This window comes from Tasmannia lanceolata, unplaced genomic scaffold (genome assembly GCF_043159265.1).
Source record: "Tasmannia lanceolata isolate RefF3 unplaced genomic scaffold, GAP_Taslan_0.1 ptg000018l, whole genome shotgun sequence".
Taxonomy (NCBI): domain Eukaryota; kingdom Viridiplantae; phylum Streptophyta; class Magnoliopsida; order Canellales; family Winteraceae; genus Tasmannia; species Tasmannia lanceolata.
The window spans coordinates 6212501-6240023 of NW_027518695.1; the positions used below are offsets into that span (position 1 = coordinate 6212501).

Genomic DNA, 27523 nt, shown 5'->3' on the forward strand with positions numbered 1-27523 from the left:
GAAAGAAGCCATTTGTTACACTTAATGCATTACTTATGCATACAAATGACAAATAAAACAGTACGAGTAACTAATTTTAGTTTACTACATAGAAAGCGGCCACTAAAACCATCTCCAACCTCTTATTAAAAACCCCCAAAAGGGTGAGTCTCCACAGTCACTTCAAGTCCAAGGACCCAAAAAACAAACCCTTCTCCCTCCCTTCATGAAAGACAAGGGGACATATTATATATACATACAAGGACCATGGTTTTGAGGATACATACATATATATAAGGACCATGGTTCTGAGGAAGGGACGCTGGCCAAGACAAACTATACATGTAGGTCTACTTAGGACTCTGATTTTTATTGAGCGTATGGGAGAAGAGTATGTAAGGAGTTTTTGATACCCTTTTGTTTAGTCATGACTTAATGTAGAACGGCTTCTTCTATTAGAGAAGACGAGAAGTCTTCCAAATGGACGCTTGCGCTTAGTGTTAGTTGATAACTCGGTTTCAGATCGATTTAGCATTTCCCACATCACCTGCACATCTTCATATCCACAAGTCTGTACATCGTCGTGAAGCTTCAAAAGACCACCACCTGCTCCAAATTAAGGGTGAACGAATTGAGATTAAAGTTTAAATTAGGCAACCTTTTTACATTACACATTATATAAAAGTAAGGTTTTAAATTTCGGTTTCGGTTGATGTCATCAGGGAAAAAGAATTATTGACCGAAATCTTGTAAAATCACATAAACATTTCGGTAGAAAATCACAGACTTCTAAATCCAAGTAAGATTCTTCACCCCTGTTTTTATTTTTATTTTTTATCATTTTTTTAGAAATAACTTAGAAGAATCTCGTCGTCCGTCTCTTTTCTGAGGGTGAATTTGATTTTTTTTTTCGAAGTCTTGTATTTTTTCGAAACCAAGTGGATTATGTTTCAGCCAAAATCATTTCGGGTGAAATTTAAAACCATGGATGCAAAACATTGTCAAATTTGAGCACTTCACAACCGTCCATTTTTTTTTATTCATATGATCAGATCGATTAAGGATGTGGGTCGACTATAATGGGTCCATTAGAAGAATTATAGGATTACCTAATCCCAGAAGGGCCCACACCAATATAACATGCCAGGGCTAGCAGGGTTGACATTTGCTAGAAAACAAGGGAAATTTTGGATTGGAAAGCATTTTCCATGGAAAATAGTAAACAAAAAGGAGGAAAACTGCATTTGTAATTGAACTTTAGACTACTATTGTTGACGATTTACACCCTACTTTCAGTGTATAAACTTTTTTTAAAGCATCTAAATCAAAACGAGACCGACAAGGAGAAATGAGAATCGGAAGAATATTAAGCTGAAAATAATATCAATATTATAGGTAATAACGTCAATCATCAGATCAAAAATTTCAAAAAAAAAAAATAGAACTAGTAGGGGAGAATAATAATATCCTCAAATATATAGTTTAATATTTTACATTTCGACATTTAGTTTTTTTCATTTGATTTTGAAGAGTTAAAGTATAAAAGATAAACAACACCTTTCTCCAATTGCTTAAGCTTTTGGAGAAGTTGGTAAGTTAAGAAGGAATCAGAGCCAAAGGTCTACAGATCAAACCTCCCATATAGCCAAATTCCACATGCAATCAAAATTCCCAAAGTGAGACCACATGTGCTGCGTGTTTGCGAAGTGTGCTACACGTGCGGGAGAGTGTTAAAGTATAAAAGATAAATAACACCTTTCTCCAACAGCTTAAGCTTCTGGAGCAGTTAGTAAGTTAACAAGAACTAAAAAAACATAAAACAAGGAAGCGAAAAAAAAAAAGAAAAAAGAGTAGAGCCTAAAATAATTTTCGAAGAAAATATTAATTCAAAGACAGCGAAGAATTTTAGCCAGTTGAAAGTTGCCATGGAATCCAAGACGAAGGCAACCAGCAAAAGGTGGTTTTTTTTTTTTTTTTTTTTGGTGGTGCTAACATGTAGGGCTGTTCATTCGGTTTAAACCGAACTGAAATTGGAAAAAAATAACCGAACCGAAATATTTCGGTTCTTATAAAATGCTAACCGAAACCTCTAACCGATGCAACGGTAACCGAAATGAACCGAAACCGAATTATAGTTTCGGTATTTCGGTTACTTTGGTTATAACCGAAATGTGTTTTGCCATTTTCTTTAGGCATTTCGCCCAAGGAATTAACTCATTTTAAAATTCAAATGGAGGCCCTGTTCGTTCGTTCTGAAGGAGAGGAGATCCCGCCGGAGAAGAGGAGGTGGAGGAGATCCCGCCTGAGAAGGAAGTTATTTCGGTTATAACCGATTTTTGCACACCCCTAGCGGTGGATGGAGTTTAACCTGATCCATGTACCATCTCCTAACCACAAATTAAAAGGCAGAAGCTGGAGAGAGAGAGAGAGAGAGAGAGAGAGAGAGAGAGAGAGAGAGGCAGAAAAAGCAGAAACTGCGTGAAAATCCCTAAAAGGAAGGGTAAAATTATTTTTTGTTAAAAAGAAGAGTTCCGAGTAACGTGCGCCGGTAGTGTGATACATGAAATCTAATCTCTTGCAAACATTACCGGCGGAAGTTAGGCTTTTGTTGTTTTTTTTTTTTTTTTTTGGCAGCATGCTCTGAGTTCAACTCCTCTAGAGAGAAAAACTAAAAAGAAAAAGGATGCAAAAAAAAGTGAAGAAAAACGAAGTCTCACCGTTTTTTGGAGACCTAACACGAGTAGTAACAGAGATCCAAACTCTTCTCATCGGAAAAACCATCTTTTGCCACCAATCCATCACAATCCTCTTACGACGACTTACAGAAAATCTGAAATCCAAAGAACGAAACCCGGCCAGAACTATAAAATCTCAATCTCGAAACTTAAAAAATCAGGTTAAAAAAATATGTTTGAGAAAGGAACGTATCGGCGGCTTCCTCTAAGGAGAACGGTCACCACCGGCTCCAATCTACCAACATTTATTTCTAGAAAGAGGCAACAGCCGACTTTATTTGGCTCCATCTACCGTCCCTTGCCTTCTAACCTTTTTTCCCTCCCCCGGCATGACCGACACGTCTCGGTCACCTTCTATTTCTCACATAAAAACAAATATTACTTTGAGATATGCTGGTAAGATGGGATCGGGACTGAATGGTGCCATCCGTAAATGACCAAAATGCCCCTTTACTTTCTATACGGTGTAAGCGCTTATAGTCCCTTTTTTTCTTTTTAGAAGTACTGTAGGGACCGAACTATAGGATGATCTAAACTGTCCATGTGACGGGTCACAGCGTAAATAGGTTGTGCCTAAGAAATCATTTTCATAGGATGATTCCAACCCTACAATATATAAAGAGTAACTGCATATTTTTAAGAGAAAACGGTTTCTACACACGAGTGTAGATAAGTTATCTATACACTACGTCATCAAAAAATAAAAAATTATCTACACACTAGCTTAAAATACAGTGGAGGCCAGGATTGTTCGGGTGATCCAAACCATTCATATGATTGGCCCTCTCATAGGTAGGGTGTCCACAAAAAATCAGCTCCATACGATCATCCTAACCCTTCGAACTGTGGAGGCAAAAAATAGACTGATTTGTGATGGTTTATACACATCCATTTTACCACCACAAATTTTATGGTTGGGATGATCCTGTGGGGCTGATATTTTTTGGACACCCTATCTATGTGAGGGCCAGTCAAATGAATGGTCTGGATCACCCAAACAATATGCCCTCCAATGTAATTTAAGTTAGTGTGTAGATAACTTATCTACGCTTGTGCTCTATTTTTAAACCTCTATAGAATGCAGGGCTACTATTATCATCCTATAGAAATATTTTCGAGGAACAACCTATTTACGTAGTGTTGGGTCACATGGACAGTTTGGATCAACCTGTGTGTAGTCCGTTTAGTACTTCTTGAAAAATACGGGATTAGAAGGGCTTACACCATAAAAATGGCGTGGATGCACATGATTGGTCTAACCTGAAAATTCTTATCCGTTGAAATCCTCGCCATTTTTGTTAGATATTCAGCTCCTCGAAAACAAGAGAACGGCTACTTTTTTTCGAAGATACCGTTGCCTTGTCTTGCACGGCTTAGTCTTATATGTCCGATTTTTCAAACGTTCGGCTTTTGTATGTCATCTCGTGACGTGTCAACGACTCCTGCCTTCTTGTCTTGTTTTTTCTGAGATGAGATGAGAGAGGACCACGTAATTCTACTAGCTGCATAGATTAGTGGTGTAAATAGGGGGTGGCAACAACTTAATTTAAAATGCTATGATTAGGGTCCGTTTAATATTGATTTTTAGTCTGATTACATAATCCAAAAACTTGTGTAGGTAGTGATGTGTTCTTGTGATTGAAAGTTGTTGTGTTAACTAATGATAATAGCCCAGGTAGTGATGTGTTCTTACGGTTCAACATTTTGGATGACTTTATTAGCAATTCACTAGTAAAGTTGGGTCTTACGAAAGTTTGGTAGCTAAAAATGAGCCAACATCCTATAAGACTACTTACCCACTACTCCACTTGTAGCCCCTTGTCTTAAGGGACTGGAAATATCACAGTCTCCATCTGTTGGATGGCTGGTCATAGAAGTCTGCTAAAACATTTCACTAGGGGCCATGTTACTGGGTTATCTAATGGGAAATGATATATTCTTCCCCTTTCCTTAAGCTGGACATGTTACTCTTTTACACTAGAGGGCAGTGGCGGAGCCTGGATTTATACATAAGGTGGGCAGGTTATACATAAGGGGGGCATTAATTGAGTGGGGCCTACTAGGGAGTTTGGTCCAACTCAATAGGCAGGCTGCCCCTCCTAATGCTACATGTAGCTCCGCCCCTGCTAGAACTCTAGAAGGAGCTGTCCCGAGTAAGAAAAAGGGGCGAATATATCATTTCCCTATCTAAACCATCCGTTAATAGGGCTGTGGCGTTGATAGGTTGTGCCCCGAAAATCTTCTCCACATGATGAATCTAACCTCTAATTCAGCATGGAATATAAACCTCCACATACATGAGGTTTAGGATCATCTGGTGGGGGTTAACTTACAAGAAATGGCCCATCAACATCAAGCGCCCAGCATATCAATGGTTCAGATCATTCAATCATGTGGGCTACACTACGTTTTTTGGGGAAGTAAAAAAGAGGAATGTTAAACTCAATGGCACCATTTCAAAAATGGGCTGAAAGGGGCCTCCCCATTGGTCGAAGTTCACCATCGTGCATTTGTGATGGCTGCACGTCAGAGTATTATATGTATTTTGGTGACTTGTAGGCAATGGGGGTGCCCTTTTATTACAAGGACGCTCACGTGTTTAGCATTCCTCATTTTGGGGAGTTTTCCATTTTACCAACTTATTATATATTCTCGTGGAAAATCAAACGGTTGCAGATCCACCGACGGCCGAGTGATCGGTTTGAAAAGGAATTGGAGCCGGGATCCGGTTGTCTATTACCGGCATTTATGCACCAACTTTTCGACGGTCAAAGATCTTGTTGTCTCGCTTTCTGCCGACGCCACCGTCCGTTAGATCTCGAGACGTGTCAAACTCTTGATCAATAAGCTCTCCCCTTGGCCAAGTCTAGTCCTGGCCATATAAAAATCAAATGATTCACGCTCGAGACTCCAAACCTTGATCAGCTGGGCCCACATAACGTACGTCACTCATGACTCGTCGGTTATGCTTAGGCCGCTCCAAAATTGCTTCCGTCTTTTTATTATACCCGACATATATATAATTTCTCATATAATATAAATCATCACTTTGATTCGCTATATGCAGCCGAAAGGAAACTGCATTTTTGGCTCCCAACCAAAGTGGTGCATGCATAAAAACAATAGGGGGCTATTTGGATACGTAGATTTTAGAATCTTAGATTTCCTCAGAATTGTAGATGAGAGATGAGAGATGAGAGAAGACAGAGACCCGCAGTCGTTTTCTGATTTCGCGCCTTTCTTTCCGACAGTAAGCTCCATGTTTCTAGGTATTAGAAATCTCAAGATGAGGGAGAAATTTTTAAAACCTGAATTTCTCAATCAAAATCGAAGAAACGCTGTCGGGACAGCATACGACAGTTTGATCATGAACCCTCTTTTACACTGCTTTCAAACTAAAACCTAGATTCTAACATCTACATATCCAAACGGCCCCTAATAGATGTAAGCAAGACATGGCTTGGTACAGTGGTTATTCATAATCTTGGTGTCTTAACCTAATCCAACACCCAACAAATGCACAACGTAAATATTTTGATGTATGAATTTATTTATTTTATGAATTTTTCTGCATTCAGTAAACTTATTTTTCCATAGATTTTCTTTTCCAGAAACTTAAACTTTTCCCCGTCTTCAAGGAAAATTGTAAGCCTACTTTACCTTTAAATTTTTTCCATGTAATATTATTTTTCATGAAATTTTTTTCCATTCAGTAGAACTATCGGAGGCTCTTGGATGGCCAGCCTTGCCATCGATTTAAATTTGAAGCGAGTTGCCTCTAGTGCTCTCCTGTCCCAATCAATTAGCATTCATCAAATTTTGAGATTTTGCCGATATGATTTTTCCAAATGCAACTGAGATTTTAATTTCTCGAGTGCAGCGACATGGCGCCCGACTGTCGGCCAGGGGCAGATTCGCCAACTTCGATCATGGTCCTCCACTCCTCCGCTCTTCTCTAATGTCCACGTCGGCTTAGCAATGGTGCCCGTGTTTGATGACGTAGACAAGCAATCCTACGTGGCGCTTTGGATTCCTTCGGGCATCACTCTAATTGGGATTTGCTAGGCAATTTTGCTGAAAGCAATTTCGCCGTTGACTTTTGCACACGAGAACAGCCACCTATGAATTAAATGAATAAGACAAAATCTGCTGAAAACTGAGTCCGTGTGGTTGTTCTAGCCTGCATAAGTCAGCCACGAAATGGGTTTCTGCGAAATTGCCCAGCAAATCCCATATAGAAAGGTTTTGCCAACTAGGGGCACTCGTTAAGATGCATTAGGAACTTAATTTTGCAATCATTTTACACATCAATTTAGGGTTTTACATATGTTTTGATAAGGAGTCTTAAAACATGTGTCAAATTGAGTTTCTATGAAAAACAAAGGGAAATAATAAATGCGCCCCTTTTCATCACTTTGGACAACAAGCAGCAGTGTATCAATGACTGCAAAGGGGCAGGTGTACTTCACGTCAGAAGGATTCAACGAATTTGATTGCCACGTACACTTCAGTTGGGTGTCCCATGTGATGAAAAGGGGCGCATTTATCATTTCCCAAAACAAATTAGGGTTTTACGCATATTTTTTCTGTAAAAAAGATGAGTGGGAACAAGTACAAATGGGGGGCCACTTCTTAATGATCTAAACCATCAATTTCCTGTATGCTTTGCCAGGGATAGGCCATGGAATCAAACCCCATTGGAAGACAAACGGTTACTTTTTATATTCTCAACATCTCTTTAATGGCCACAAATTGGACGGTAGGTATCGTCCAAAGAGGATGGATTTTGCTTGGTGGCCATTTATGTAACAATGCCCAAGAAATAAGCCCACGTTTGGATACCTCATATTTTTGTATTTGAGTTTCGATACAAAATGCATCAATCATCCTCATGCTCATGTTGTGTGTGTGTGAGAGAGAGAGAGAGAGAGAGAGAGAGACGCCTGGATGCTGCAGCAGCAAGGTCGAGGAGGAGCGGGGGTGAAGGTAATTGCCACAAATATTGATCTCCAAATAATGTCTAGCGGAACAGATTTGCAAATCGGATTTTTTTTCCACTGTTGTAGCCAATTTGGAAATCTACGGATCTGATCCCGTTCAAAATCTCAACTGCAAATGTGAGAAATTTAAATCTAAATTTTGTGGGTATCTAAACGTGGCCTAAATGGTTTGAATAATTGAGAAAGTGGTCTCCACTTGCACTAGAAAAAAAAAGAACATTCGGTGGCCATTCGAAAACCATTTTGTGGCTCACTTTTGCAGGAGACAATGGCCACATCAGATGAAGTAAATGAATAAGACAAAATCTGCTAAAAAATGAGTCTATATATGGCTGTTGTTTACTGAAGTGGTCTCAACAGATTTTCCGCGAAATTGCCTAGCAATTCCCTTTCACCAGACAACTCTCTTATTTTATTCATGACCAGTAGGATGGCTTAAGGAGATTTTCATATATTTGCAAACTTGAGTAGATGATGAGCTTTTCTCTCTGTCTAGAAAACATCATGTCAAATGATGGATTGCAGACTGCAACTGCCATTCCATCGATATAGTATGAAAATTTCGCCTTCTTATTTTATCCCTGAAAGCACCACAAGAATTTTTTATTCAGCTGTTAGGTAAGGTGTCATATTATTCACCCTTATACAGAGACATTGTTATCTGTGATTTTCTTTCTTTACCTAGATGCCTTCCTTTCTTCTTCGTACTGAAACACGCATAAACACATACGGGAGACAATAGCCACTCAGATGAATTAAATGAATAAGATAAGATTTACTAAAAATTGAGCCTGTAGCAAATTCCTCTACATGATTGAAGGGCGCCCTTGGACCACTGCACCGATGTGCATTTATTATTCCTTAAATTTTATATTTGTCGGTGCCATTATAAACACCTTTAGTTATCAATTAGGTTTGTGGTCCTTCCCTTTATTTTATTTTACCATTTAAGATAAGTAGGGTCCTAATTTATCATGCTGTGTACTATATTATATAGTCAAAACATCTCTACATCAGCCAAGCACATGCCTAAACTAAGAGAAAATTAAACATGAATCCGACCTATATCTGTATTCTACTGTATGCTCATAACTCACAAGCTCGTAAATTTGCAAACCATTTAGAAATTTTCACTGCTTTTAAAAAAAGTTAAAACTATACAGTATAATATATATGGGATTTGCTAGGCAATTTCTTGGTTTAATTTTGCAGGAGACAACAGCCACACAGGTTCACTTTTTAGCAGATTTTGTCTTATTCATTTAATTCATCTGAGGTGAAATTTGTCTCCTGCAAAGAGAACCGCAGAATGGCTTTCCGTGAAATTGCCTAGCAAATCCTATATATTTCTATCCCAGTGGTGAACAGCACCAGTGGGTAGGGTGATTTGGAGGTAAATGATACAGATTTGCAATCTAAAGAACAAGGACATTTTAAAACGAGTCTTGACTTCGTAGAGATCAGCACTATGATATATCCTAATGATCGTTATCTGGACCTACATGAGGACATGCACGTGTAATCAGAGGCGTTGATCTAGTGCACTAACATGTCCCACACTCCCACTATCATCCTATGGTCTAGGATCATTCTTTATACTTGTTCAAAGTCCAATCCATTCTGAAAATCAGTTGGACAAGCAAATGATGATTTCAAAGAAAAAAAAGACTACAGAGACATTCCACCAACACTATTGTATTCCTTTTCAACATTGTAGTTTTCAATTCCATGTTTCGCTTTCGATGCATCGATACAATTCCTAAATGCCAAACCATGAGTCAAGTTTATAGTGACACCGAAAGCTGCTCTGATGACTAGCCATGGATAACAAAGAATCGAATCCTATGCTGAGAAGGGTCGAGGCTTCAAACTGTCTAATCCAATTTATACTAGAAATATTGGATTTCTTAGTCCCTCATTCATGAGTTTTTCTTCTTCTCAGGATCGTTGGAATTCATGTTATTTGATGGCAAGCATAAATTGATTTCACCTGAAAACTTCTTGATTCTAATGACAGTGTTCTCTATGGTGATAGCAAGTCAGGGTTTATTTAATCTTTGAATAGGCTTGTTATCCTTTGGGCCGGTTTGGTTTCAGGATAATTTTTGGGGCAGAACTTATCCGAGAATAAGAGGTGATTCAGCATTTCTTGAAGAACTGTCTCCGACAAAAACAATCCCACCTTTTGTCTTTATCTAGGTAATGAGAGCAACAGAAATTCTAGATGAAAGGTGGAATTTCACTTACACGGGACGAACGAAAAATGGAAACTATAAACTAAAATTATAAAAAAAAAAAACTTGAAAAAGAATTATAAAATCTTAAAATACTTATATTGTATAATAAATTACCAAAATACCCCTATCTCATAGAAAATTAACAAAATACCAACATCATAAAAAATGACCAAAATATTAGGACCCCGGTAGAACTCGCCCTCAAAACTAAGCTGTTAAGGAGGGTGCCCGAACCCATATAAACCCATCCACATTCAGACACCTATCCAATGTGGGATCTTTTGCTTTCACGTGAAACCCCCAACAAATCTCCCACTCCACATGGAAGCACCGTGGACAATCTCGCCCATCCACGCAGGTGCAACATGAGAACTACGAGATCTTCCCAGAGCGATTTTTCCGCCCTCGAGGGATACCATGCCCAGCTCTGATACCACTTGTTGGGACCCGGGTAGAACTCATCCTCAAAAGCTAGCTGTTAAGGGGAGGGTGCCCGAACCCTTATAAGCCCATCCATATCCATTCGCCTATACGATGTTAGATCTTTTGCTTTCACGTGGAACCCCCAACACCAAACACCCCCATTTCATAGAAAATGACCCAAATAGACCAAAATATCTCTAATTTTTAGAACGTAACTAAAATACTTAATCACATACAGAAGACCAAAACATTGACCCACCTATGTCTTAGTCATGACGCATTCAAATCTCTTATCGATCGATCGATCGGATTCGGATCCTTCTTCGTGTATGTCTCGTTCACATTCCATTTTCAAACCGGACCGTCGATTGGAGTGTTTCTACTTACATTTTACATGGTTAAAATTCTCGAGCATGAGCGAGGCCTCAATAACATTGATGCAGTAGGCTAGGGAGACTTCATAGAGATGAATGAAAAAATACTTAAAATAGGAATAGTTCCAAAAAAAGCATATGACTTATTTTATACTAAAAATAGGAATAGTTCCAAAAAAAGCAAATGGCTTATTTTTACTGCAATACCCATGAAACAACTCTTAAATTTAGAAAAAAAATAGAGGGTATTTTTGGAAACTAGTACAATAAAATCAGATTTAGGACTGTCTCACAGGGTTTGGGTGTTGTTAATTACCTTGGTAATCGAAACAGGGCCTTAGATACGTAAATGGGTTTGCATGTGACCAGATTTTACCACGTCATGCAAACGAACAAGTTTCTGCCACATGGCCGGTCAAGATTTAGCTCATCTCTTACTTTAAAAAGAAAGCCCTAGATTTCGCTTTCACCTCTGAGGGTAGAGACAAAAAGGGGCCATATAGGATTCTAGGGTTTAGAGTCTGTCTTAGGGTTTCGCCCTCTATTAATTAAATAGAACCACAAACTGATAAATTAAATAGAAAATAGAAATCGAAAAAACAAGATCTACGTGAAGGCCATCTGAGCTTTTCCAATATTCAATATATTACAAAGTAAATATGTTTATTAGTGAGATCTTAAGAAGAATGAAAACAATAATCCCAGTAAGTTGGGTTGGTTGGAAACACAAGCAAAAAGAGAAATTACAAAGAAACAAATACAAATTTAGAACACAAAAAATTTATGTGGTTTACTATTGAGCTCTTGTATGGACTTACAACCCTTGTAATCCGATTACAAAAGGGAAACTATGGGATTTTCATATGACTATGAAAAAACCCCTACATGCCATTGAGTCTGATAATGCTCCGGCGCAGTTGGTCAACGCAATCATGTGTGTGGAGTGGAGTGGAGTGGGTGTGAGTGTTTGTCCCCTGGATTGGATTTCAGGCGATTGAGAAGAAGAGGGGAACGACTGTTCTTCCTCGGACTCCTCCACCTTTATATAGATGGAAAGGACTTTTTCAATACAGATGTGACCCCAAATGTGGGGATTCTTTTTTTTTTTTTTAATGAGCATGCTGGGGTTCGTTAGGCGGACCCGACCAGATATATTGAAGAGAATAACGAGAACAGGAATTACAAAGGGGGCCTAAAACGACACCATGACAGAAAAGTTAAGTCAAAAAGTAAAAACAAAACAACTAATGGCTTGGGACCATTTGAAAAGCGAAAGCATAATGGTGATATATCCCAATAATAAAGCAAACAACCAGCCACCAGAGAGGAAGACCAGATGAGAAAAGTAAAAGATGAGGCCTAGATAGACCATCTTCTCCACCCAGCAAAGCAGCAACAGGGAATCAACCCAGTAATCCGAGGAGTCAAACCAAAAAAGACAATTTCAGTGAACCTATTTCCTATTGTAGGTGGATCCCTCGTAGTCATTTTTAAGAATAGCAAGAAGATCTTGAGGGGCATGCGAAGAAGTAATGTTAGGCCCTTTGCAAGAACAATTTCTCTTGGAAAGGTAATCCGCTGCCACGTTACCTTCTCGCCAAGTGTGGGAAAGGAGCCAACTCTTATAATTTTGAAGCGGACTTCTGATGTCTTTCATGTGGGCGGTATGTTTCCACGGCGAATTCACGTCTCCATTTAGAATGTCAGAGTAAAAATGTGGGGATGCTGACACACGCAGAATGTGAACGACACGTCGACACATGCAGAATGTGAACGACTCGTGATTGGTCATGAAACATCGATGTGTGCAGAACGCAAATGACGCCGTCGATGCATGCAAAATGCAAACGACTCTCAAGGTCGACAGGCCATTCGATTCGAACTAAACAACAAAACGACAAACAAAATGCCATTGCGAGGGATAATTGAATTAACGAGAGAGACTCGCCTGGGAAGATGAATTCATTGTTTCCTTAATACAGATAAAAACTACAGCTATGGAAAAGTAAAAGATACTATGCTGAAAAGTATAAATAAGATAAAATGCTAAGACATGTTTGAATTTTGGTTCTGGGACCACTTCCTTGGAGACAGACGTCTCCTTGCCGCTCCTCATTACCCCCACATTCTTATGGAGGGAACTTTTTGGTAACCGCCCAAACAAGGATCCCTTATTTGCCCGTCCTCCATTTTTCTCGGTGGTTATTGTCCCCTTTCCCTTTCTCTTGAATCTTTATAACTCGGTCCCTCTTGACAGATTAGGCTTAAAGATAAGTTCAATAAAAAAGGAGCTTCTAGCAATTGTTCAATCTTTTAGTCTCCACTAGTTGCCGTTACTTCCTATTTTCATCAAATGCCACCATGGCATACAACTCTACTGACATGGTTGAACTAGTTGACACTTTGGCAGTTGGGTCTTTCACAAGCGATTATGCCCCGAAAATGGGTGTAAACAAATACCATGATCCTTGGATTCCTTATGGCCCAAAAATCAAGTCAAATATGCAATTTTAACATTTTGTAAAGTGTATTTTTTGTTGTTGAATATGGACTGTAAAAAGTAATTATAGCCAACAGTTTAACATTCAACTAAAAATTCACATGAACGGATCATTTTTTATAGTTCAGAAAGTCATTAAGACCACTGAACTTTTCCAATTCTATGTGTTTTTTATGTTTCCTATGAGAATGGTCTTGAGAAAATGGCAGCTTTAGGTGAGGGAGATGAAGCTTCGAGAGGCTTCTCCTTGAGGCTGTCTGACAAGAGGCATTTGGTAAAGTTGAGATGGCGATGGAGGTTTATCAGTGGATTTTTATGGGTCATTCCTTGAGGCTGGCTGACAAGCATTTCTGCAGGAGGACAGTGCATGGATGGGTGGTCCTCACTATAGCGTATGAATTAGTAGATTATCTTCTTTGGTTTTAACTGGTCTAGGAGTATGCTTTTGGCCATCCTTAATTGATTCTATGTATTGCAAGTTGGGACCGCTGGTCCCCAATGTAATTTCCATAGTATCAATAAAATTGTCAATTTTCAAAAAACAATGATGGTCTTTCAATTGATTTTCTATGGGGCATGCATTTTTTTCTTGAATTGCTTTTTCCCCTATGGGGCATGTGTTTTATAGCTGCTGCTTCTGAAGCTTGTTTCTTGCCATACTTGCATGCTTCAGAGCTCATTGTAGGCTTGACATAATGTGGTGTTTGTTTCTCTGACAATATTGAATTGTCTCTATCAGCAGAACCTGCAACAGAGGATTTGAGTGGTGTTCATTATTCGGTTTTAACCGAATAACCGAATTGATTCAGTCGATTCGGTTCGGTTCGGTTTTTTGCTAATTTGGTTCGGTTTCGGTTTTTATTTTTGGTTAATTCGGTTATTCGGTTTCGGTTATCCCGGGAAAAAAATTCGGTTAACCGAATAACCGAAATTAACCAAAAATAAACATTGTTTTTTTCAAAAAATGGTGTATGGGCACTCCGTAGGATGATCCAAACCGTCAATTTGATTGATCACAACTTCAATAGGTTGTACCTAAAAAACCGTTTCGATAGATTGATCATAGCTCTCCGATCAAACCGTCCAAATATATTTTTTTGTCTTTTTCTATCACTATTCGGTTATTCGGTTATAACCGAATTTTTAATCGGTTTGGTTTTGGTTCGGTTTCCGAAATTTGATAACCGAAATTATTTTGGTTATCAAATTTCGGTTATTTCGGTTCGGTTATAACCGATTGTTCACCCATGGGGGACATCAATGTTTGGAGGACTTTTAGTGGATAGATCTCCCTTTTCTTCTATTTTCCATTAGCACCTTTATTTTTACAGCCATGAACATTTGGAATTTCAACATATAAACCAGGAGCACCTATGCATAGGGATGATAAAAAAAAAATTTGTGGACAGTCCATATTGAGAAAAATCCCAAGTACATAGATGGCAGCCATAGCTATGTAATTTCAGCATGTAAATCAAGAAGAACTCTGCAGAAAATAGAAAGAAAAGAAGTCCCAGAAATTCAAATAAGGTTGTTGAGGCCAAGTAAAATAAATGTGACCAACTACAGCTGAGCTCTTAAAAATGCTTGCTTTTTTATATTTAATTTAAACAGCTAGAAATCAAACCATGGCTTGGAAAGAGCCATGGTTTCTTATGTCTGCTTGGGCTAGCTTTATGCAATTTAGATATTTAAAAGAGCAAAAATGATATCTGCACTCCCTTTTCAAGATTGGCACTCCTCTCTTCAGTCTACACTTTCATATCTGCACTCCCACCACATTGGATGCTCAACGCATTGCTGTACTCACCAAGCTGCATATCTGCCTATCCCTGTTTTATGCACCAAATTCAGAAAAGTTGAGTGGTGAAAATAATCACAACTTGTGTTTGAAAATTAGCTCTGATGGTGTAGAAAAGGGTAATGTTGTTGAAGCAGGTGCAGGTGCATTGTTTGGGAATCGGCTTGTGGTTTTAGTACTAACATGGGATTCATTACCAACAACTATACTGAATTCTTTACCATTTTTCGTGCTTTAAAATTAGTAAGGGAAATCGACATTATTTTCCTCAGCTCAGCTATGAATCTATTCTTCCGAAAGGTAAGTCTCTTGAGGTAATGACTAAATTGTTTGTTAGGATTCTTTATTTTCTTGATGCTAATAACCGTAGAATTTCTCATATTTGAAGGGAATAAGCCAGCACAGAGTTTTTCAGATGATGGTATTGGAATTAATGGGAAGTAATTCATGAAGAGTACTGGCTTTTTCAAAAGTTTTCTTTGTGAAGAAGTTTAATGTATCCATACCAGATTGTGTTCTTTGTAATATCATGGTTGGCTGTTATTGGGACTTGTTTGTAATCCATTCATATTTTCTCCTTAACAAGTATTCTTCCTTCAGTCTTCTCTCATTCAATTTGCTTGTCGACCCAGCAAAACCGAAAGAACTAAAAATTACCACCTATTGAAATCCTTTTTTGTTAGCTAACATGGACAACAATTATCTTCATTTATGACTGTAAGGTCCTCCCAGTTCTAGCTTAAGCATGGAGGGGACAAGATGTCCCACATGCGAATTTCAGATGTAACTCAGATGGCTGCAAATACTGTAGCCAAATGGGTTATTTTTCTTAATGAATTGTTACCTTTGGGGGAAAAAATGCAAAATCATGGCACAATTCAAGCTTGTTATGATCCGTGCATCAAGCAACCAAGGCAACTTGGAGCTAATTTTGCACTAATCCAATTTTGAATAAGAAAAGCATTCATAACACACATCAAACTCAAATCTCCTAGAGGTTGATTGCACCTTAACTAATGGGTACGAGTACTATTATCCCCATTGTGACCGTGCCCTTACAACAACCAAGAACCCTTATAAAGAAAACAATTTGAATTTACTGCTGTAGAACAAAAGAAATCCCAAATTTGATGCATCACCACATTCAAAAGTTGTAAGAAGATATATCAACACTTACCTTGTTTGAACTATTTGATTCCCATGTTCTCCATTTCAAAATTCAAGGAGGGCCCGTTTGGATACCTCCCATTTTGTATTTGGATTTGGAATTGAGTTTTGAATACAAATTGAATAGATCCAGCAGCTCATGTAGAGGGAAACAGAGAAGGAATGGGGTACTTCCTAGTGGAGGGGAGAGGTTGAGGAGCAAAGAGGGTGAAGGAAATTGCAAATTTTAAAATCTGATTTTTTTTTCACTGTTAGCTGCTGAATTAGAAATCCAAGAATTTGATCCGATCCAAATTACAATGCAAAAAGAGCTGCAAATGTGAGAAATCAAAATCAAAATCTTCTCGGCATCCAAATGGGCCCTGAGTGTGACTTGGTAAAATTTGAGGGTACCGACCGGTAGGGGTCCCCCGCCAAACCCCAGCTTACCCATTAAAAAAAAAGGATTTGAGGGTACCATTATCAATTTCGAGGGACATAAAAGTTATTTAAGTGAAGAGCATGGACATGCGAATTTTTGGCAATAGTATGTGCCAAATTAGACCATCGGATGACTTTGGGCTTTGATTGAGGATGTCCGGGGTCTTGTCTTATGAATCGGGACAATTACCGGAAGGGATTTGCTAGCGTTCATCCTAGAAGTCATTTCACAGATGGGCTGTTGCATGTGAGAGAAGCCACCTCGTGAATGAAGACAAAATCTGCTGAAAAGTGAGCCTGTGTAGCTGCTCTCACATGGAACAACGCATCCGCCAAATGCCTTTTGCGATGAACGCTATACAAACATAGGTGTATGCAATCTGAATTGGATCAGTTAACAACATTAAGGCCATGTCTGGCTGCCAGGTTTTTATTTTCATGATAAATTAATTTCTCCAAGTGGTGAGAGGGGTAGAGCAGGTGGGAGGAGGAGAGGCTAGAGATGCAACAAATGACTTCAGGATGAGAAGTGGCCAACTAGTTCTGGACAAAGGCTTAGTTGAGTTGAGTTGTATATGTTCACCCTCTAGCGTAAAAGAGTAGCGGGGCTGTCTCAAGTAAGAAAAAGGGGGCGAATATGTCACTTCCCCATCATTTTTTGTCAGGTTGTCGACCAAACTTGGAACTCTTTAATCGGATATGATCACTTCAGCTACTGCTTCTGTGGCGACAAAAGCAAAACCCAAATGGCTTCTGCTCTCTCCCACTGTAAAGCCGATCTCCTTTTCCCAAACCCTTCTCTTCTTAAATCTCATATCTTCTCCAAAAGCTATCTGATTTGCACGAGACGAAGAAGACTCTCCACTTCAATTTCACTATGCTCCCAACAAATTCACGACAATAACGATGAAAACGATAAGGAGAAAGCATCAAAGAGAATTTCAGAGCAATCCTCATGGGAAGCGAAGGATTCAGAAGGAAGAGATTATCTGTACAGGCTAGGGCAAGAGGCTGATAACATGAACATCACTGTTGGAGCTAGGAAAGGGTTGATTGACGATCTTTTCACTGGAAATTTCCTCGGAAAGGACTGTAAGTACCTCTTTCTTACACAATTTCATGATTTAATTTCTAGGTTCAGATTCTAATTCTGTATCGTTTTTTATTTTTTTTATTTTTATTTTTTGCAGCGGATATTGTCTTCGATTACAGGCAGAAGGTGACTAGGTCGTTCGAGTATCTCCAAGGAGGCGATTATTACATCGCCCCGCTTTTTATGGTGAGTTTCATTTTCATCTTATTTTCACTGTTTTTTTTTTTTTTTTGGTTCTCTGTAATTTTATTATATTTCTTTTTGTTGATCCACCTCTAGTGTTAGTGTTAGTGTTAGAGAGAATGTGGTTACTGTTGATTGAAACCTCGCCATACTTGTGTAACCTAGTTATTTCTCAGTTTTGTTTAGGAAAGATTTGTGTATACAGTATTTTTCTTAATGGGCAACAATGAAGGGGAATCATTTTGTCACATCTAGGATCCACATTGTCAGTTACTGATTTACTTTTTATTTTCTGGGATGTGTCCTCTTTCAGAGTAAATTTGATGTGAGTGAACATAGCTAGAAGCTAACCATTCCCTGAGAAATTCTCTCTATATTATTGATGCTATCACATTTGAGCATTTAATGACCTTTTCAAATTCATGACTGGTTAAGCATGACTGTTGGCCATGAACTTTTGATGCTCTCTAAGATCATAGTAAGACATATCTCTCTTAATTGCCTTTTTTAGGTGTGTGCAATTTTATTTATTTTTGCTTCTCATCTTTTAAATGGTGATTGATAATGTTATGTGTAACTTCTGTACATTCTACAGGATAAAGTTGGTAAGTTCTGTGAACCCTTGCAAGGATACTGAGGTAGTGCACTGATAATAAAAGAAGTTAAGAAATCGTCATACCAGTTCTCTTTTCCATTTTGTGCATACATGTTCATGTCTTGACCATTTTCTAGAAATGTTGTAAAGTTGCAATCCTCCTAAATGAAGCTATAGGATAGGTTATTCAACATAGGGATTAGTCGCGCCCTAAAACCCCAATTATGACATCCCTTCTCTCCCACTTCACACCTCGGAACGCACTGTTCTTATAGAGAGAAACGCGCTTTCACCCGGCCCGAGGAAACCTTTGCACGCCTCCGTTACCTTTTGGGAGGCCTACGCCCCATAGAAACTGTCTACCTGAGACTGTCCCTTGGCCCGTAGGTCCTGAAAAAAAAAATGGGATAGGGTATTCAACATGTGTTGTCTATACTTTGTCATTCTGTCCTATCTTTTGTGCTTGGCTTACTTGACACATGATTTTGTAGCCTACTACCTATTTATGCTGTGTTCTTTTGCATACCACTCCTGAAATTCTTTTTGTTCAAAAGGTTGGTTTAGAAACAACAGTGGCAGTTTCTCTTGTCAATGTCTCTATACTACTTATCTTAGTTGTAAATTCCGTTCCGGTGGCCATTCCGTTTTGGCCACCGAAACGGAATTCGGGTGGGATTTCGGTCATTCTAGTGCATTCCGGTCGAAACTTTTCGGTCACACAAATCCCCTTTCTCGAAATTTCAGTGGGATTTCTGTCATTCCGGTGCATTCCAACGGCCATAAAATGGTCATAAACGGTCATAAAATGAGGGTAAAAGGGTCAAAAAGCAATCCCAACGGCTATAATGGCATTGTCGTATTTTTTTCAAAAAATTTGTGCATTTTCAGTCGATTCTGGGCGAAATAGGGCATCCTGCCAGAATGGGCTGGAATGACCGGAATGGACCGGAATTCCGGCCGGAACGGAAAATATGCCCAAACCGTTCCGGATTCCGAGCCGGAACCGAAATTCTTTGATAACTAAGCTACTTATCAATAATTTTCCTTTATATCGAAAAAACTTGGGCGGAGGGACTGCAATTTATTTGTCTTTCAGTGTCTAAAGCATGCACATGGCATGGCAAGAAGAATGCTAGTCTGTATTATCAGATTTTGTTCTGCTTGTGCAGGTATAAACGAGCATACAATCGGAAACCTTCCCTCCTACATTCGTTAATTGTGCGATTTATTGGTTTGCAGTGTGCCATATCGTGAAGAACTTTGTTGCCCATCTTCTCAACACCAAAGTTCCCTTGATCCTAGGTAAATTTACAGAAGGAAAGTTCACCTTTGTTCTGTCCTTGATAACATTGACGTGATGTTAGACTATTACAGTTTCCATGCCAAACCATGTTTTTTTCCCAATTTAAGCCATTCCTTTTCATATAATGACATGGTTATTTTAAGGAGTCAATCTCATCTGGTTTTCTGTATTAAGATTTATAGAAAATTTTCTGGACTCTGTTTCATTTGCTTATTTGATGGGAAAGCACATTGATCCAGGTTACAGAAGTTAAAAAAGCCAACAAATCTTGAAATGCTGACCTTTTTGTGACTGGAAGCATTCTAATGTTTATGTTTCTGTATTATCTGCATGTTATGCCTTTTTTTCCCCAGTTTTGCATGCGATAGATTTGCTCAATATGAGACTTTAGGTGGTCTCCTGTTCTGTATGTCGGTATAGTTTTAATACTGTGGGCTTGTTTGGTTGCACAATCTAATTGGACTGCCGGTGGAATTTGTATGTACATTTGTAATCTAATTAGATTACACCAAGCTATCCATAAGAGATTTTGGTTCCTGTGTTCATCCTTTATTGACAAATGTATTGGCGTTATAAGATGATAAACTACTCTAAAGGTAGTGCTTGGTTTTATAGGTGTTTGGGGAGGAAAAGGTCAAGGAAAATCATTTCAGACTGAACTTATTTTTCAGGTCATGGGAGTTGAACCAATCATTATGTCTGCTGGGGAGCTTGAATCAGAGAGAGCAGGTAAATGAGATTATAAGATGTTTCTGAATATGGAATGATGGAATGTTCCTGCTTCCATCTTGCTTCCATATAATGCAAAGTTGGCAGAAAACTCTTCCATATTCTGCAAAGTTGGCAGAGAAAGCTTATCTCTGTCAACTGTAAGCAATAACTGCTTGTTAAAACCTATCATTCAATCATTTCCATGAAAGAACTTGTGGTTCCGTCTTGAAATTTGTACTTCTTTCTTGCTGTTTGTACTTTGTACTACTCATGTTATCCAAGTTATCTCCTTCCATCCCAAATTTTAGGTTATTTCTCAAGACCACATTATCATTTCACCAGTTTACATTGAATTTTTGAATTAGTTGTACTTTGAAATTGCCAGAATGCCTTATGCTTATGAGAAGCCTCAAAATAAATATGTGAAGTTCTTTTTCAATCAGCAGAATAATCTTCTATTCATCATAGCGATTCATTTTGCCATTTTGGAAATCCTTACACCATGTTGTTTTGTTTACACTGTTTTCATTTTTCCATTTTCAGGAGAACCTGGAAAACTCATACGCGAACGGTATAGAGCAGCTTCCCAAGTGATCCAGAACCAAGTTAGAAGCTTTTTTACTTTCACTATTGAAATATGTATGTCTAGCTTGTGGCATCTTAAGTTGATTTATTTAATTCGATTGTTTCTTTCTTTCTTTTTTCATACTTGAACCTTGGGCTTTTAGTTCATCTTTTTGGGGGTTTTGTTACTCCAATGACAACAGTTTGGAAAGGATCCCTCAAGTGAAACTTTTTGTAGTCTAGCACATCCATAAGTCTAGTACACATACCTATATCTCATTCATTTTGATGACATTTGACATTCATACTGCATCGGAATTTACCTTAGAGGAGCTTTTATTTGAGGATCTTGGGTTGTATTTCCTCACCCTTGGTGTATGAAGAACACTTAGGTCCTTCAAGCTGTACATGTGATGTGAAAGTATTGTAGCCCAAATAAATTATAGGAAATGATATTTCGGCAAGAGAGCTTTGTGTAAGGATGAAACTGTGAGTACTAGAGAGCCAGATGAAACTGTGAGTACTAGAGAGCCAACTGACAGAAATGCAGGACAGGTAAGATGATTAATTCATTTATTCAGCACCTCAAGTCATTTGGACAGTATTGGTCGGAAATATATTGTTAATTTATTCGTAACAATTAAATGTAATTATTATTTGTCGTGATCCATAATACTTCAACATTCCCACTAGCCACTATCAGATTTTTTTTAGATAATGGTGACAGATATGCTATTAACAACCGTAACGTTGTCAAATAAGTGTGGAGTTCCTGGGCACTGTCCCACCTACTAGATCAGTTGCACAAATGGAACAATTTCTATGAACTCACGAGTACATTCCATTGCTTGCTTTGAGTCAACTAATCAACATTTTGTTGGCAGTCTCTAGAGAACCTAAATTTATCTTGAGGAGCACATGTAGATACAAAATTTCCATCACAGAACCTTTATTACCAATATGTTGGAAGAATGCAATGAACAACAGGGTCTCATTTTCCTTCAGGATTTGTCCAACCAAACAAGATCTAGAATCCTAGGACTGAGCCAAGAGGGCTTGCCTTCCCATAAACCAATCAGTAGAGTAATTGAACAGAAAGAAGGCTAGCAGAAAAGCAAGCACTTGCAAGCCTAAACACCTGTTTGATTTCTTGGTCATTACAATATTTTCTGAGAACTGAAATGTTGCTATTGAGGGATCGTGAATTTTTCTTGAAATCAATAATGAGTATGCATCTGATTATGAGAACTTTTACCATGAATTTTATCTCATATTGATTTATATATATCTCTACAAGTGCGTGCCTTTGGTAAAATTAGTACACCCTTAAGTTGAACTCATTCACGTCCTTGTTTACTGACCAGTAGTAGTTTGTTTTAAATATGTTAGATTATCTTTGGTTCAATCAGGAAATTCTTTTTTACTTGGAATTCTTTTAGTTATGACAGGATTTAATGCAATCTGCTTGCTTTCATGATTTTTCTTTGGTTAATACAGGGAAAAATGAGTTGTTTGATGATTAACGATATTGATGCTGGGCTGGGGAGATTTGGTGAGTCTGGTCTGTTATTGATTTAAGATTTGGGTGGCTGAGTAGCATGAGAAGAATTTTGGAGTGATTCTATACTTATATTAAATACTGCGATATCAGAGATCTAATTTCCTGCTTTAGATTGGAGTTGGTTCACTTAGTATAAAATGATTCATGTCATATTACTCTCTAACTTTTGTGGTCTACTTCATCAATTCTTTTTAAAATGATTCATGTCATATTACTCTCAAACTTTTGAACTTTTCCTTATTCGTGCTCATCTAGGAAACACTCAAATGACGGTCAACAATCAAATTGTTGTTGGAACTCTGATGAATTTGGCGGACAATCCTACCAGGGTGAGCATTGGGCAAAACTGGAGAGCATCAGATGTCACGCATAGAGTTCCTATCATTGTAACTGGAAATGATTTTTCAACACTCTATGCCCCCTTGATTCGTGATGGAAGGATGGAAAAATTCTATTGGTGTGTGGACATTTAGGATCACTCTAATATGGTGTTCATTATATCAAACTGTACTCTTCTCAAGTTATGGTAGTTAAGTTACAAAATAAAATGCTTGTTTTTTTGGAATGGCAAAACAACTGATAAAATAAAATTGAAGTTTTTGCAGGGTGCAACTTTTCTGCACTATATGAGCTATGTGTACTATTACTGTGTCTATAATTTTAGTACTTGAATTAGATCAACCACTTTGGCAAGTCAGAATTTGTCTGAAACATTATTTTGTGAATCAGGCAACCAAACCGTGAAGATATAATAAATATTGTCCATAGAATGTATGAAAAAGATGGGATAACCAAGGGGGAAGTTATAAGCATCGTGGATACATTTCCCAATCAAGGTATGTTTACTTCTTGCATGCAATGCCAGGGAAAATTGAGTTAAATTGAGTTAAATAATACCGCTTCAAAAAAAAAAAAAAAAATTGAGTTAAATATTGATGTTGTGACATGCTGCTTATTTGTTACTGAATCTTATCTCTGGATTTTTTCGATGTTCTACCATGGGGAACTTCTTCTATTACACCCCCCCTTTCTCTCCCCTCTTCCTAAAAGGTAAAAAAGAAAAGAATAAGAACAATAAAAGAATGGAACGTCATGCACTTCTCTCTTTAAGTTGATACTTTTTTTTAATGAAGTTTTATTAAGGTTGTCTTCATGTAATCTGTTACACTTGTGGGACACCTTGTCCCTTCACTGTAATAGTTTTTCATCTTAATAAAATTGTTATCTTTCAAAAAAAAATTATTAAGGTAGAAGAAAAACTGGGATATCCCGTGACCGAGATGGTCAGTACCACAAATCGAAGGAAAAAGAAAAGATAATACAGTCGAAAACATAAACTGAAATCAAGAGCCCTCAAGGGGGAGAAAATCAAGTGTCTCTAAAGACTCCATGGCCACCCCTGCCCTAGCTAACCTATTGGCTTCACTATTAGCTGATCTCCTTGCATGATGAAGAGATATGGAGGAGCTAATCACTCTATCTTGGATCTCGTCAAAGCAATGTGCGAACCTCCATGGACCAACATGCCCCCTTGAGCCACTTTATGACATCAAGAGAGTCACCTTCCACTATCACTTGGTCCTGAAGGCTACTCTCTATCATCCTAGTGCCCAAAATGTAACATTACGAGAGTCACCTTCAACTATCAATGGACCAAGATACTTATGATGCAGTTTTCTAATTTATATGCGTTTGTGCGGTTGTATGTTCAATATTCTTCTCATTTCAACATTCTTTTTTTTGGCTATTGAATAGCATAATTAGGTGCGAGGCACATTTGAGCACAAGGGATCCTAGATCAGTTGAGCTGCAAGGAGAAATCATGAAATCTTAGGTTCAATTTTATTATATACATAAATATGTGTGGTTCTTCAGTTATTTTAGGTTAAAAACTCATTTCGTCCCCATGAAATATATTGAAATGGATTTAAATTGCTTCCTACAAACACTGTCGATGAGAAAATTGCATTCATTCGTCTTGTTCGTTGATTAATTTCATATAAATCTTGAAATTCAAAAGATATAACTTTAAAACTTTGTTTTCCATAATCATTCAAGCTAAGCCATTCAATTTTTAAAATGAAATTGTAATTTGTCAAATTGTGAATCATAATCATTCAAATTTGTCAAGTTTATGCATAAATCTTAAAGGAAGCAACTAAGAATGCATAAAGTATGAAATATGGAAAGCTAGTCATAAAATACTTTAAGGTCTTGTGTTGCTCATATTCTTTTGAAAGGGCAAAGTACCCATGTAGGACGTGTCAGATTCTAACACTACGGATTCGGGCACGACACTTCGAGGTTTTTTTTTTTTTTTTTTAATTCCACTAAAACAAATTTTCATTCAACATAGTTTTTGAGTCATTATCTATCCTAATAGTAAGTTTTTTATATGGAAATGAAAAATTACATCTGCTTAACCTATTAAAATCCCCATTGTATGACCTGTTATAACCCATTATATAAAAACATTAAACTGGTGAAATTGATTAGAAATATATTCTCAAATCCATGAATCCTTTTTTTGGGGTTTACCGAATTCAATACTTAATAGCTGTGTTGGTTTCCAACACTCGTACTCATACCCCTATAGCATAGCTACGGTCTAATTGTCTTAAAACTATGATTATACCATCCTCTGATCAGAACAAATTTTTGTAATTAGAAGCCTCTTTATCAAACTATCCGCCCTGTGATGTATCTTGTGTCATCATTCCAGTCATCTCCCGTCTCGTCATTTGTTTCCTTGGAGTCAAATCTCTTCTTCTGGTTATATGCTTTTCTTCTTCTCTTTAAATGGAAAATGCCAAACATGTGCATTTTCTTCTTTTTGACTGCAATCTAGAATTTGTTGTTGCTTCAAGGAAATTCCAGTACCATACAGGAAATATGATTTGAGTGGTTAAAATATGTTTTCTCAAAGAGATTTTGATCTATTGGAACCCTATGTATTGGGAGTTAGTTCCTTGTAGTTGTATCAGCTCTCGACATTCTTGCTTTGTTATTTTCTTGGATTGGATTGTTGCTATTTTGCTTCCATATTCCAGTTCTATGATTTTTTTATTCTACTTCTATGAATGAGATAGTGGTTGTATTTAAGAAATCATCTTTTTCTTTCCTTTTGCAGCCTTGGATTTTTATGGAGCTCTTAGGTCCCGAACATATGATCGGTCAATCTCTAAGGTACTCAAAAGTTTTAAAACTAATGAAAGCCAAATTCTATATCCATGTTTAATAAAGCTTTTATTATCTTTGAAGGGAAAATAGCCAAAGCACTTGTGGATCACTGATGCATTTTGAATATATGACCCTTTTTAGTATATAAAATGTGCAGAACATTCATGTTGTTTTGTCTCTGAATATCGATGGAAAACATAACATGCAAAAGACTGACCAAAAAATAACTTGTAATCCTCACCCACATTAACCCTTTCTCCCTAACCCACTATATAACCCTATCATTTCTATACACTTCTTATTCGCTTCCAGTGAGGCTTATTACATGCTTCATTTTGACTTTCAATTACGCTTACCACATTTTCCCTCTTTACTTCATTTAGAAATTTTAGAGGGCGAGCCTTGGCACAACGGTAAGGTTGCTCCATTGTGACCTAGTGCTCACGTGTTCGACTCACGGAAACAGCCTCTGCATAGTAGAGGTAAGGCTGCGTACATCTAGCCCTCCCCTGACCCGGCTTGTGCACTGGGCCGCCCTTTTTTTTTTCCTACTTCATTTAGAAATTTTCACTCCCCAAATTTTTTCTTTTTGAAACTACAAACTTCTCGCATCTGCTTACTGCACTCTCTTCCCACTATGGCAACTACATTATGAACTAAACACTTGTAATACAAATCATCATTGGTGAGAACTGGCTTTGGTTGTATTTTTTCTACATTGCCATTTAGTTAATCAGACTGCTTTTGGTCATTGAAAAATGCATTCTACTCTGTTGCATTCTCCATAACCATGATCTGACAGCAACATCTCTATGGATATTTCCATCTTTTGTTGCCAGCGGTTTTACACATTCTCATCATCTGATTCATTCTAATCTACAGTGGGTAAGCGATATTGGTGGTTATGAAAATCTTGGTGAGAAACTTCTTAAAGGAAGAAAGAAGGGCAAGCTTCCCACTTTCATTCCCCCGAAGGTACCATAATTCTTTATGCATTTTTTTGCATTGATTCTTATAGTTTGGCCCCTGATTGCGGTGTAATGCTGGGGACAGAAAAAAAGTTTTTTGTATAGTTGCTAATGTAGAGAAATATTAAGTTTGTCAATCCTTTGAATTGATTAGTTCATTTATTGAACAGCAAACAGTGGAGGCTTTACTAGAGTCTGGGTATTCTCTCAGGAGAGAGCAGCAGTTGGTCATGAACAGCAGACTTTCCAAGGAATACATGAAGAACATGGACGATTAGGAAGTATATACTGAGGAAATCTTCATATGTCTGAATAGGTATGATGAGCTTCGATGGATTTACAATCTAGTGACCTTCTCAATGTATTTATTTTGTCTTCTTGACTGATTTTTATTTACATCAAACCAAGGTAAGATATAACACATCACCTTGAAATGAGATAAGTTCATTGGGCATCACCACAGAACATTTTGGTCTTGAACATGGGCTGTGGATGATTTTGTTTTGAACTATCTTTGAAGGCCACCAATGGAATGGGAAAGACCTTCCAATGCATTTGGGAGGTATGTTTTAGGGAAAATGATAAAAAGATGTGGCTCTCAGGTTCGTTCAGAACACACTTTTTGGGTCCACCTTTTGTTCATGATCAGATCTGTTGATTCATCTGGCAATCGCAACCATAAATCTGGCTAAATGTCATTGAGAACACCTTGCTTGGATGATCCTCGGC

At 37.9% G+C, this 27523-nt stretch overlaps 1 protein-coding gene and 1 long non-coding RNA gene across 3 annotated transcripts; one reads left to right on the forward strand and one right to left on the reverse strand.

The window, feature by feature from the left end:
* Positions 1-97: 97 nt before the first annotated feature.
* Positions 98-3124, reverse strand: LOC143851588 (uncharacterized). The gene is made up of 2 exons (XR_013236422.1): positions 2697-3124; positions 98-585 (listed from the first exon to the last, which is right to left on the reverse strand). It is a non-coding gene; the product is annotated as an uncharacterized LOC143851588 (long non-coding RNA).
* A 14187-nt stretch (positions 3125-17311) lies between these two features.
* On the forward strand, positions 17312-27410 carry LOC143849713 (P-loop containing nucleoside triphosphate hydrolases superfamily protein). Of its 2 annotated transcripts, XM_077358870.1 has the most exons (12): positions 17312-17728; positions 17827-17915; positions 18508-18517; positions 19747-19809; positions 20426-20539; positions 21065-21126; positions 22583-22637; positions 22902-23103; positions 23376-23482; positions 25777-25832; positions 26709-26801; positions 26965-27410. In XM_077358870.1, exons 1-12 carry the CDS (start codon positions 17383-17385, stop codon positions 27070-27072), a joined length of 1305 nt encoding a protein of 434 aa, XP_077214985.1. In that variant the 5' UTR covers positions 17312-17382; the 3' UTR covers positions 27073-27410. The 2 variants fall into 2 exon arrangements, with proteins under 2 accessions (XP_077214985.1, XP_077214986.1); XM_077358871.1 differs by lacking the exons at positions 18508-18517; positions 19747-19809 and having other exon boundaries at positions 20482-20539.
* The last annotated feature ends 113 nt before the right edge of the window (positions 27411-27523 follow it).

Bases quoted from the DNA above. Each gene is read 5' to 3' on its own strand.
- LOC143849713 (XM_077358870.1), top strand. From the start codon at position 17,383: ATGGCTTCTGCTCTCTCCCACTGTAAAGCCGATCTCCTTTTCCCAAAC. The intron at 21,127-22,582 runs GTTAGAAGCTTT...TGGTTAATACAG, and splicing joins CCCAAGTGATCCAGAACCAA to GGAAAAATGAGTTGTTTGAT. The intron at 23,104-23,375 runs GTGTGTGGACAT...TTTGTGAATCAG, and splicing joins AGGATGGAAAAATTCTATTG to GCAACCAAACCGTGAAGATA.